General features: G+C 39.4%; 1 protein-coding gene across 2 annotated transcripts in view; it reads left to right on the top strand.

Annotated features, from left to right (window-relative positions):
* The window catches only part of igsf9ba (immunoglobulin superfamily, member 9Ba), a 69,315-nt gene that overhangs the window by 24,090 nt on the left and 32,878 nt on the right, over nucleotides 1-12,347 (top strand). For both annotated transcript variants that reach the window (XR_004554525.1, XM_034113334.1), the window contains exons 4-10: nucleotides 927-1,078; nucleotides 5,088-5,205; nucleotides 8,370-8,511; nucleotides 10,045-10,190; nucleotides 11,373-11,515; nucleotides 11,922-12,062; nucleotides 12,159-12,278. Coding sequence is in view for 1 of the 2 variants with exons in the window: in XM_034113334.1 (XP_033969225.1) it covers nucleotides 927-1,078; nucleotides 5,088-5,205; nucleotides 8,370-8,511; nucleotides 10,045-10,190; nucleotides 11,373-11,515; nucleotides 11,922-12,062; nucleotides 12,159-12,278 (962 nt within the window). In the remaining variant the exon portion in view is untranslated. The remainder of the gene's footprint in view (nucleotides 1-926; nucleotides 1,079-5,087; nucleotides 5,206-8,369; nucleotides 8,512-10,044; nucleotides 10,191-11,372; nucleotides 11,516-11,921; nucleotides 12,063-12,158; nucleotides 12,279-12,347) is intronic.

The following is a 12,347-nucleotide window of genomic DNA, read 5'->3' as shown; positions in this document are numbered from 1 at the left end:
CACTATTTATAATCAAAATATTATGTTGCAACACTGAAAGCAGCTGGCGGAGGAAACTACAGGTTATTGGCCTGCAGTGCTGTAGGTGGGGAAGAGAGATCCCTGGTGGCTGTAAGAGAAACTCAGAAACATCAGATGGAAACTCAGTGAAGCTGCTAAGTGGGCTTTAAGGTTTTTAGGAATGAATGGCAAGATGAAGGGATTAATGTCACCAGGATGCTTGTTCCTGCGTGGGGGAACAGCTGATTTAGGAAACTGTTCACCACCTGCTATACTAGAAACCTCTGTAGGCCAGAATCATGCATGTGATGATAGTTGAATGGCGCCAGTCATCTTGTTCCTAGTTTGTCCTACTGGCTAACAATGGTACTGTACAACAAAAAAGTATTATTCAGATATACTGCTCGAAAAAACAATGCAAAAATGTAACACAACACCTCAAACTACTTATAAGGTCAACTTTTACTGTTTGTGTTTTACATTTCATAACCATAGAAGAATGTTTTTTAAACTTTAGTAGAGCTTAGAACATCCTTTTTTATGTGTTAGTGATATAGGATATCGTAGATTTTTGTTCATGTGATTATGAAGTACAAACTAAAGCAAATGTATCAATAAAGTTACGCATTTTAGCACCATATACTGTAGAGAAGGGTTGGTCCATTTAATCCAAAAATAACACAGAAAAAACGAGTTATTTGTGTGCAATCGATCCAATAGTTGAGAAATATTTCAGCCAGGGTCAAAGTATGAAGCTGCTCCACACTGCCTTCTGTAGATCAGCTAGCTCGACTAATAATATATGTTAAGCTACGTAAAAAACAGACAATATCTCCAACTGAAGAAAACTCCTTAATGCAGTTTCATGATTGTTGAAAATGATAATTATACTGTTGTAATGATTCCTGCTTTCACTTTCTCCACAGCCCCACCGTCCTTTACAGCGACGCCGCCACAGTATGTGGAGGCGAAGGAAGGGGGAAGCACTCAGCTCAGCTGCTCTGCCCAGGGAAATCCAAAACCAATAATCAGCTGGCTGAGGGAGGGAGAGGAGCTTGCAACCAATGCAAAATATTCAGTAAGACTCATGATAATTCATTCTATTAATTGTGATTTATGTTTATTATAAATATAGAATCAGGGTTCATGCACAGATGGTGTCATTTGTCCATCTGTACTGGGAGTATGTTATGGAGGATTGTCTCACTCGCTATTATTAGCCTGTCCTGTTGTTGTGCAGCACAACATTCACATTGTTTTGGAATACGATATCTGTACAAGCATTATTATTTAAGTGAATGTGTTGATATGTCTCCGGTTACAGGAATGAAGCCTTTGTGAATCAGATGGTTTGTTGCGCTTTTAACACAGATGTCTTTATGATATCTATATATATGAAGTGTTGAGCCTTTGACTGTTTAAAGATAGCAGTCAATGATTGTAGCGGCTACACTGTTGTCTGGTGATGCATGATTTTTATTCCTGTGGATAAACTCCCAAAAGAAAACAGTCTGTCATGACAATATATATATTTTTTAAATTTTATTTAGCCTTTATTTATACAGGTGTAAAATCTCAATATATTTCTGGCTCAGCCTCACTGTGGTTGGATAACAGCGAAATGTCTCAAGTAACATAAACCTTCAATAACAGAACATCAGGTGGTGGATTGTGGTGTGAGTCGCACAGAATCAAAGACATTTAACACACTGTTTTATTATAAATGATGCAGAAACACCAACAGCTTCAGCAGACGATGATGCATCGCTGCCACATCTTGAATAAAAGGTGCAAATGTCACTTTATCTCAAGTGGAAAATATTTTGCTCTCTTGCTCTTACTATACAACCACAAGTACTCTATCCACCTACATGTGTAGCTGTAGAGACTACTTGAATGCAATAACTTCAAATAATTCTTCTGAAGATTGGTATTCTTGAAAAAGCAGCAATAAGAAATATTTAAATGTGGTCAGGAGAACAAACAATTAGCAGCGATATGAATAAGTACAACAGCATTAAAGGGCTTTTTTGGTAGGTTTGAATTGTTTTTGAAAGATGGATGCCTCCTTTTCCTTTTCTCATATGTCCCTGATATTGCAGTCTGCTGCTTAAACTGTTTCCAGCTGTCTGCGTGATACAGGAAGTGACAGGAGCATACTGGAGCGTCTGTTAAAGGCCTCATCTTCCTTTACTCGCTTATTCCCCCTTTTTCGTCTGCCTCTAGTCGCTTCTTTTTAACACCATCTCCACAGTAAATGATTAGACACAATTCTGATGCATAATTAATCTCCTTCTCCTGCATCAATATTACATTAGTCCTAATATGAATGTTAGACTATAAATGAAAATAGCTAGTGAGGGCCAAATGCCATACTTCACTTTCTGCGCCGTGATACACTGAGAAATATAAAAAGCAGAGCTTTCGTCTTCCATTTGGCTGCTCGGTACAAGACGGAGCCAAAAGCTCAAACTTGGGAAAGCTCCTCCTGTGTGTCTGTGTGTGTGTGTGTGTGTGTGTGTGTGTAGGTCTGTGTGTGTGTAGGTCTGTGTGTGTGTGTAGGTCTGTGTGTGTTTGTGTGTTGAGGGTACATTTGCTCACCCACATGATCAGATCCATGGAGACTTCATGGAGAAAGGCAGGAATGTAACGGACAGGGTCTTCCTTTCTTTACTTTATTACTTTATTTATTTGCGAGGACAAAAGAGTGCCGTAAAACAAAGACACTTAACAAAACAGTTGTGCAGGAGAGGATAGAAACTGAGGTGGGATTATAAACCGTCTTCCCCATAGTGTACTCAAACAACAGGCAGAAAAAACAGCAGCCTCCTGCTGTTCCACAAGCCAATATCAGTCCTTCTGGATGCGTCAGTGAAGTGGAACATCAATTGAGATTCTGCCTTCATCTCATGCCTCACTTTATCTACTGCTTATTCTCTCCTCTGTCCTCATCTCCTCCTCTTTAATCCTCTTCCCCTCACCTTGGATTGAGTTCATCTCAAAGTACTGGAGTGGACTGATGACCGCGTATCATCAGATCCTATTCTAGTCAGCTACAGTCACTGCTGCATGTGTGTAAGGATTTGATTTTCATAGATTCAATATGAAATCCCAGAATTTTAAAGGAGGCGTGATTGCAAAGTTTGATGGAAAAATGCCATTATGCAAACATTCCAAGGGCGGCGCAACCTGATTCGTATTGAGAAGAACATGTACGTGTATCTTTGGGCTCAATATGCTTCATAAACATGCAGAGATGAGAAGAAAGAAGAGAAAGACTGAAAGAAATGAACAGACAGAACTGAGTAGAAAACAAAAACACCTCCCCATTCAGCATGGCCTGTTTGTTGCAAACTAGCACACATGGATCTGTACATTGGATGTTCAGGCCAAATCAACATGGCTTCTGCAAACTCCCAGAAAAAAGCTCAATGGGGAAAGTTGCTCCCAGTACATTTTTCATCAGACTTGTATAAATTGTCTGCAAGGCATTGTGGCATTGAAGGCGATTTGGGATTGACCATCAATGGTAAACATTTGAAAAAAAAATCGAGTTTATGCAAATGAAGGCAACATTTGCCCGCCGGCTGTGCAGTGTTTTCCCAATAAATGCAACCAAAAAAGGAACACTGCTGGTTCAGAAAATGTACTTTATTGTATTTTCATGGATCAATGGCTTCAATAATTACAGATACAAATTACACAATGAGCAAGCAATGCAATTTGTTCGCTTTTGGTTTAGTTTTTATAGTAAGAACACACCTTTAACTCACCTGTGAGTCCACAGCACAGAAGGATTTCTCAGTGTGAGAAACAACATGAGCTTTAAACAACAGCAGCTCAGTAAAACGTACAGGTACGTACTGTATGTGAAGGAACAGAAAACATGCAAAATCAAAGAAAAAAGTAATCAATTTTAATCTCTTTCAACTTTTTGGAATCGATACAAAGTGATTTCCAAGCCTCCATCGGATGCCTCACAGCTCACCAGTGTTTGGTTTACACTCCTCTCGCGCTCCCAGCAGCCGTGATGCACCAAGTGTTATCTTGTGATGGTGATGACACAGTTTGCCAACAGACTGACAGAAGTTAAGAGTTGCTCGTGTTGATCTACACGCAGCACTTCTCGGCTGTAAACCATTTGAAAGACAGATGAATAGGAATAATTCTGCAGGCGCAGCCGATTCCCCCCCAGCTGCATGAATGGACAGACTACAGCTGTGTGTGTTACTTGAATGGACAGAGTCTCTCGCAACCTGTTGCATAATTTATGAGGGTTTTTCTATTAGGTTTGGTTAATGTGTTTCTTCACCACTTATTGGTTCTCATCAGTAGCTGCAAACAGGGACCCGCAGCAACATGGAGTTAGACGTTTCCATGGTTACAACATGCAGGAATCAGACCTGGAGTTAATTAAAGCATTCATGACTTTTATGCGTTTGATGTGTTGGAGTAGAGACACACCACAAACTTCATTTAAGAACATGGGTGTTCTTATGTGTTGTCATGGTCAGTGGGAGACTGCTCCCATGTATGGTACTGCTTTTATACTATTTTATTACAAATATTGTACTTTTTGGTCCACTACAATTAAGATTGTACATACAAAAACATATATTAACTAACAGCAGTCTGTTGGCAAAACTCTGATAGGGACACAATATCCTCATCAAGAGCTTTTGATTATTTTAGGTATGTAAGCACACATTTCTAATACATGTTTATTTACTATTCAGTGTGTTCAACAGTGTGGTATGGGTACCTTGACTTAAGCAAATTATCTGAGTTATGGCTGCATCTAACCATTTTTTTCAAGATCAATTAATCTGCCACTGGTTCCCTTGATGAATCCATCACCATAAAAAAATATTCACATTCTAGAAACTCGAGTCATTGAAGTTTGAACACTATTGCCCAGAGAAAATCAAAGGATTATTTAATTACCAAATATAAAGCAGATTATCTGTCAATTGATTTATCATTGGACATCTAATCTGAATATTCCACTACTTGCTCTTTGCAACATTATGTGAATGTTTTGCATCAGAGTTTGGGTTTATATCTGTTTCTCCTCCATGTCACCACAGATACATGATGGCAGTGTCACCATCCTGGGCATCACTAGGGATGACAGAGGGGCGTACACGTGCCGGGCCTACAGTGACCAGGGAGAGGTGCTGCACACCACCCGTCTGCTGGTTCAAGGTACTGTATGTAGAGATGAAACACACTGCAGCAAGGCGCTTACATTAGGGTTTATTCATAAGGGTTGTTGACAAATGTATCTGAACGGATCACAAGATTCTGAAATTAAAATGTTCCCTACTATCTACCTCAGGCCAAATATTGCATTTGCATCGCTGAAGTAGTTTTATTATTTATACTTGAAGGCATTTAGTGTAGCAGCATTCAAAAGCACAGCCTTGCAACTCTCTGGTGCACTGATGTATGTAACACACCTTCTGAGTCTGTTTCAGTCAGTCAATAGCTCAGTCTGGAGGTTGTGTGTGCATGTGTGTACATCATGTGTGTACAGCAGGGTCTGTCTGTGAGAGCGTCACAGTCTGTCTCCGGTCCATTAACTAGGCTCTCTGCTAGACACAGATCAGATGGATGGTTGTGATATCAGCCTCCAGTGCTCTTTCTCTCCATCTCTCTGCCTCCTGATAAAGCAGGGAGTTAACACTGTGTATTTAATAAGCAACCGAGCATCTCACTCCTATGGTAGAGTTGGCGTAAGGTCTATTTTAATGCTTGACTTCTATAGGTGCAAACGGATAGGAGGTATTACTCTACTCTTTGTTCCCCGTATAGTAAATGCATGTGCACACACTCACTGCAAACACACATTAAAAAATCATTGTGTTGTAACCCAGTAGATAGTGTAACCAGTGGTGCGTGTGATGCAACTGCATAAAGTCTGCAGGCCTCCAGCCAGCGGAGCCGCTAATACTATGATGCCCTCTTTTAAACCACCACACTCTGCAGCAGTGGTGAGCATGTGGACTTATGGCTCTCCATGTGCTTCCATCATATCAAAACTGGACAATACTACATACTGCATTGCAATGTTAAGCGGATAACGCAAGTGCCCCGTAATTAACTAATACACTAAAAAGTAATTTTGTAGAGATAAGTCTAAAACAACTGGGGTTATTTTTTATTATATCTTAACTTGAACATTCTTGGCCTTTTGGACAACAAACAATTTGGTGAATAGTATCACAGGACATAATGTACTCTATTTTCAGAATCAAGTGGGAATTCTACTATATATATATATATATATATATATATATATATATATATATATATATATATATATATATATATATATATATATATATATATATATATATTATAATAAAAAAATTAGGTCGTGACATTATGTGAGAAAAGAGTCCTCACATTATCAGAATGAACCAAAAGTATAACAAGAAACAGGTTTTGTTTGAACGTATATTATGATAATATTGTGATGAGCACACTAAAAGGCTGCGATTGGTTATATAAACTTTACCGCTCCTGAGAAATAAAGTATTTTTTTAAATAAATGTTCAACTTTATTCAAAAAAGATACTTTTAAATCTGTCGGAAAAAAGAAAGATGATTCCCGTAACTTTTCAAAAAAATACTTTTGTTTTTGGTTGTTTTTTTTGGTTCAACAACAAATTTAGGTCCAATTTTTTTTTTTTTCCAGATTGTAAACCTTTCTTTTATCTAAGATGTTGTTGAGGATTTTTCCCATATGGACAGACTTTGATGATTCCGTTTTTTCAAACGCAAAACAGAAAGAAGAGTGTTCCTATCATCAAAGTACATTGTTAATGATGGATTGTTTATCAGTCTCTGTGGGGAGGAGTAGTTTGTTTATATACATTGGATAACAGATACATTGGACAACATATGCTACAGTGCTCCTCAAATTGAGATATAGCTGGATAATATATCGGAAGAAGACTTTTGAATATTGGAACTTATTAAAGAAGATCTCATAGGGCTCCTTGATTTGATTACACCATGTTGTAAGATATTTAGTTTTCTGCCATGCAGCAACAACTTGAATAATGTCAGTGGGGTGTATTATACACAACCGACGAACATGCACCAAAACAGTGTTTTATTTCACCTCATAAAATCTTAATTTTTTTAGAGTTTGGATGAACATTTGGCATGAAAAGCGCCGTGGAATAAAATGTGGGATACGATTTAGACTCAGAGCAATAACAAACAGATATCTGAGGAGTCATGATTCTCCCTCTTGTGATCTGTTTTTAATTGTTATGTGAGACACTCGCACAGTGCCGTCAGCGGTCCCACCTGATGCATTAAAGCTGTGCACGATGAGAGGAAAATAACCAGAAGGCTTGTATCTGGGCCCACTCATAACAGACAGCTTACCTTTCATGGCTTCTGCAGTTTTATAGAGTTAAGAGCGAACCTAGAGCACCTCGGCGATGAAAAGGTTACAATGTGAAGCATGCATAAAGCTGCAACTCCGACTACTATTAAGGTCACAGAAGCTGCCTACACGCTGTATTTCACATCAGACTGTGGTGATGTATTGTAAATAATACATAGTGTGTGTTCTTTCTCACTTTGTTCCTGGAAGAAATGTCCATAATCCCATCCAAAGTGAAAGCAGAAAAGGCCTGCATATAGTTCAATATGATTTTTAAGATTTAACAATACTTTTCATCCCTTCAGCGACCTTCTCTACCGTCACTCTGTTAAAGTCAACCGTCAAAACGGTAAAATCTGATGTTATTTTATTGTATGTTTGTTGAAATGGTTATTTTTGTTTCTTTTTCCCAAAATCTTTTCAATTGAAGTGAGTGATGAGCTAAATCCCAAGTGATATTTCAGTTGCAGTCCAGTTGCATATGTATTGTGTATTGGAAGTTTTATGAAGAATGCACTGCATAACACTGTACTGTATATAACTGTTTTTCAAATGGTCATTTTTTCTAAATATATGTAATGTATTCATTTTCTAAATGTTATGATTTTACCGTCTGAATTTGAACTGTTTTGGTTGACTCAACCACTGTGTACACTTCATGCTCAACACCAGACGACAGACAGATACAGTTAGCCATTAGCTGCTGAACATTGTGGAGCATATTTTCCTCAGGAATTCATGAAGACCAAAACAGAAGCCTTAAAGTAAATATTTGACTTTCATTCATCAAGACACCAGATACATAACTCTGAATAAATGCTAATATGGCTCCATTTTAGCCAAATTAGCAGTCAAGTTGTAAATTAGCCACTGTGTAAAGCTTATTCCCCCAAAAAACTGTCTACTAGCTTTACAACAAAACTATTAGACAACTAAAACTAATACACATTGTTTCTCTTTCTCTCAGGGCCTCCATACATCGTCTCTCCACCAGAAAACGTCACTGTCAACATATCCCAGAATGCACTTTTCACCTGCCAAGCGGAGGCGTATCCTGGCAACCTGACCTACACCTGGTTCTGGGAAGAGGATAACGTCTACTTTAAGAAGTAAAGTTATGCTCAAGTTCACTTTTGTATTGAAGCTCAGGGAAACATCTTAGTTAAGAATGTATGGCTTTTTTACTGGCACTTAAATCACCACACAGGCTGCATTTATTTCAAACCTTTGTGATGCGAGTGACATCATGTGTCTCTGTGATGTGTTTTTGAGTTTGTGAGTCAATATTCATGTGTGTGTGTGCCGGTGTCCTGTCCTCCTGCAGCCCCAGAGGCAGTAAGAGTTCGCCTGGCGGGGGGGTTTGTCTGGACAGTGCCAGTGCGCTCTGGTGACAATATCACATGACCCAGGCCTTGTGTCATCATATGCCTCTCATGCAGCGATGCTCTGAAGCGCAGCCAGGACCTCCACAGGCAGGTCTTTAGAGTCTGAGGGGGCTTTACAGCGGACAAGTGACAGAACAAGTGAAAAGGAAGAACAAGTGAACAGGAGTTTGACAGGTAGCGAAAACAAGTGTCTAAAGGACTACCACAAAAGCAGGCACTGAAATTACAGATCTAATTCTTCTTTTTAGGTGAGGAGGCAGGTTTAAGGCCTATCTGTGGGTGTAGGAGTTCAAAAAGTAGTAACAGTATCTGTGAGTTTTATTACTTTATGTTGTATTTTTAACTCTGCCAAGGAGGTTATATTTTTGGCTTGGTTTGTCTTTCAGCAGGATTACAAAAAAAATATATATATATATATATATTTGCGATTTAATGAAACTTGGTGGATAGGAGCACAGGCCAAGGAAGAATTATATTTTTGGAACAGAATTGATTCACAGGGCGAATACACAAATTATGTTTAGTTACCATTGCAGAATAGCTTATATGGTGCATTCAAAATAATTCATAATAATCTGTAAAAAACGAGTTCCCAACTGGGAAATTTCATTTGAATTAAAAATGAATTAACTTATACTCTGCAGATCCGTTATAAGCCTTTAGGAGCAACAGTTGGGTTTCTGATTTGTAACACATATTTACTGTATTAGGTTGTAATGCAGTTATATAAGTGTTGGTAATCCATAAATCATGCCTAATAAATTGTTGATTGGATTTTGTAAGGTCCAATCGGCTAAAGGGATTTCTCACAACCTGGTTACAGAACTATTGTTCTTATTAATTACCATTACGAACCTTTATAAATCAGGATCTTCTTAAAAGTGGATTTGTTTTATTTCTGGACATATTCAGTTTGAGCTTGAATTGCGTGGCATGAAAAGGAAAGCAGCTCCATTTATAAAAAACAAAACAAAAAAAAAAAACAACAAAAAACACATGTGCTCCATCATCACAGTCATTTTAAATGCCGTCAAGGGGGAACCATGAGGGCTGTAGTATTTGGCGATTATGGCAATTAGCAGATTTATTTGAAAGTCTTGCTCTGTACTCTGTGTTCTTTCTATGAGCGGCAGCTGCTGTTTGACTCTCTGCTGCTCCCTTATGGCTTTTTCATGTAATTCAGCACAAGGAGCAAATAGATGTGTGCCCTGTCCTGATGGTGTGTTTCTGTAACACGATGTGTGTGTCTCGTTGCAGTGATCTGAAGCTCCGAGTGCGCATCCTAATCGACGGCACGCTTATCATCTTCCGGGTCAAGCCAGAGGATGCTGGGAAATACACCTGCAGTCCGAGCAACAGCCTCGGTATCTCCCCCTCGGCATCAGCCTACCTGACTGTTCAGTGTGAGTGTTACCCTGGCAACAAAGTGGATGGGGGAGGGGCGGGGAGACGGTACAGCGAGCTGTGTGAAGAGGAGTGCGAGGGAACAGTAGTATGGAGGCTGCTGTATTTGGCAGCGCTGCTCTGCCACTGTAATGCAAAGTAACCTTCTTGGATTTCAAGGTCAGACATGACAGAGAGTCACATAGTTTGTTTGGACCCAGCCTCTTAAACATTTCCATATTCTGAGTGGATTTTAATGATACAATTATTATCTATCCCGCCTCCAGCTTCAATCCTGAACACAAAGATGGAGACCGCCTCGACCTCAGACTCCATTTTTTTCCCGTCTCTTTTGTATCTGGTTCCCCCAAAAATAAAATGGTGACCTCTCTGCTCATCAGCTCTGGGGTGAGACAGAGAAACGTCACTGCTGCCCATCTGAGGTTCTGTCAAATCCTCGGGTGATGAGCCAATTTTCTCCCAAGTTTCCGCTGCTCAATGATTACTGTGCTACAATATGAGAGAGAGCAGGGGATTCAGAGGCACTGCAGCCACTGATTTCATCACTACACTGAAATACAGCCGACAAGGATTAAAGCAGTGGCCAGGATGCGGCAAAAAAACCATTATTTGGCTCCGTTTATATGAGGCATCTCAGAGATAAAAGGTTAACCTACTGTTTGGCTAAAAATCACTTGAGAGTAATTTATTAAGGGTCTTTCAATAACTTTTAGCCAGGGACAGGACCAATTCATTGAAAATCTCGATTCCATGTTGTAATATGAAACAATAATAAAAAGCTGAAAATATAACCACTTTTTAATATGTAGGTTTGATGTGTTGAGGTCAAATACTTTCATACTATAAAATACTTGTAAAAAAACTTTTTTTTTTTAAAGAGTAAACATGCAAAAATATGATGAAAACAATCAGTCAAAATTATATTTACAAAAAACACATTAAGAGAATAAAACATTGGTAAGCCAACATACATAGAGTAAATGTAGTATGTGTAAATACAAATGTGAAGATAAGAGGTCATTTGAATCATACATGTGTAATCTAACCGGCCAAGTACTTACCTTTTCAACTTCACCTCTTTTATTCCTAGCAATGAACCTGTTTGTTGTTTTCTGTATTACATCAAACTAAATTGATTATGCATCTCGGATCCCTGACACAGATCTTTACTTTCCCTGCAGACCCTGCCCGTGTGATCAACATGCCGCCTGTCATCTACGTCCCACGGAAACTGCCAGGCGTCATCCGCTGCCCGGTGGACGCCAACCCGCCTGTGACATTAGTGAAATGGGAGAAAGACGGCTATCCTCTCAGAGTAGAGAAGGTTAGTGCTCATTAGTCTCCTCTTGGTGTTACAATACATTTACTGTCACACTTTAAATAAACCAGAAATGTGCATAATATGTCACCTTTAAAGCATATAGTGAGTTTTTTTAGATTATTGTAATGGATCAATATACTGCTTTTACCACTGTCCTTAGATTTCAGTGTAACAGATCATTGAAGCTGTCCTTTGCTTAAGAAGAATTCCTTCATTTTCAAACAAGTGTCAAGTAGATAAAGTATCTCTCTGCTCAGAGCGCTCCATCTGCTGCTCTGTTTATCTAATCTACTGTCACTGAGGTCACACAATATGTGGCCCTGCTGTTGACAGCAGGCCTGCATTACATAAGCATCCACTTAAAAAAAAAAAAGGGGGCCTGTAATCATGATGTCCGCTTGTCTTTCAGTACCCCGGTTGGAGCCTGATGCAGGATGGCAGTATCAGGGTGGCGGAGGCAACAGAAGACTCCCTGGGCACCTACACCTGTGTGCCTTACAACGCCCTGGGTACCATGGGCATGTCCCCCCCTGCCACTTTGGTGCTAAAGGTACATCACTGCTCCTATTTGTTCTGTTTGCGTCATGTTACACTGATGTGCCCAGAAGACTGCATAATAGGTCTTGTGTTTGTATGTTTTCTCCAGGATCCCCCTTACTTTAATGTGAGGCCTGGGGGGGAGTATCGCCAGGAGGCTGGGAGAGAGCTTACTATCCCCTGTGCTGCTTCTGGAGACCCTGACATACCATCCATTACCTGGAGAAAGGTACAATTCACAATAACAGCATGAATTCACTCCCATTGAATCTTGTCAGCAAATGTGCATTTACATTTT

This window comes from Trematomus bernacchii, unplaced genomic scaffold (genome assembly GCF_902827165.1).
Source record: "Trematomus bernacchii unplaced genomic scaffold, fTreBer1.1, whole genome shotgun sequence".
In the NCBI taxonomy this organism is placed as follows: domain Eukaryota; kingdom Metazoa; phylum Chordata; class Actinopteri; order Perciformes; family Nototheniidae; genus Trematomus; species Trematomus bernacchii.
The sequence above is the reverse complement of the archived record's forward strand: the minus strand, read 5'-3'. Positions and strand labels throughout refer to the sequence as shown.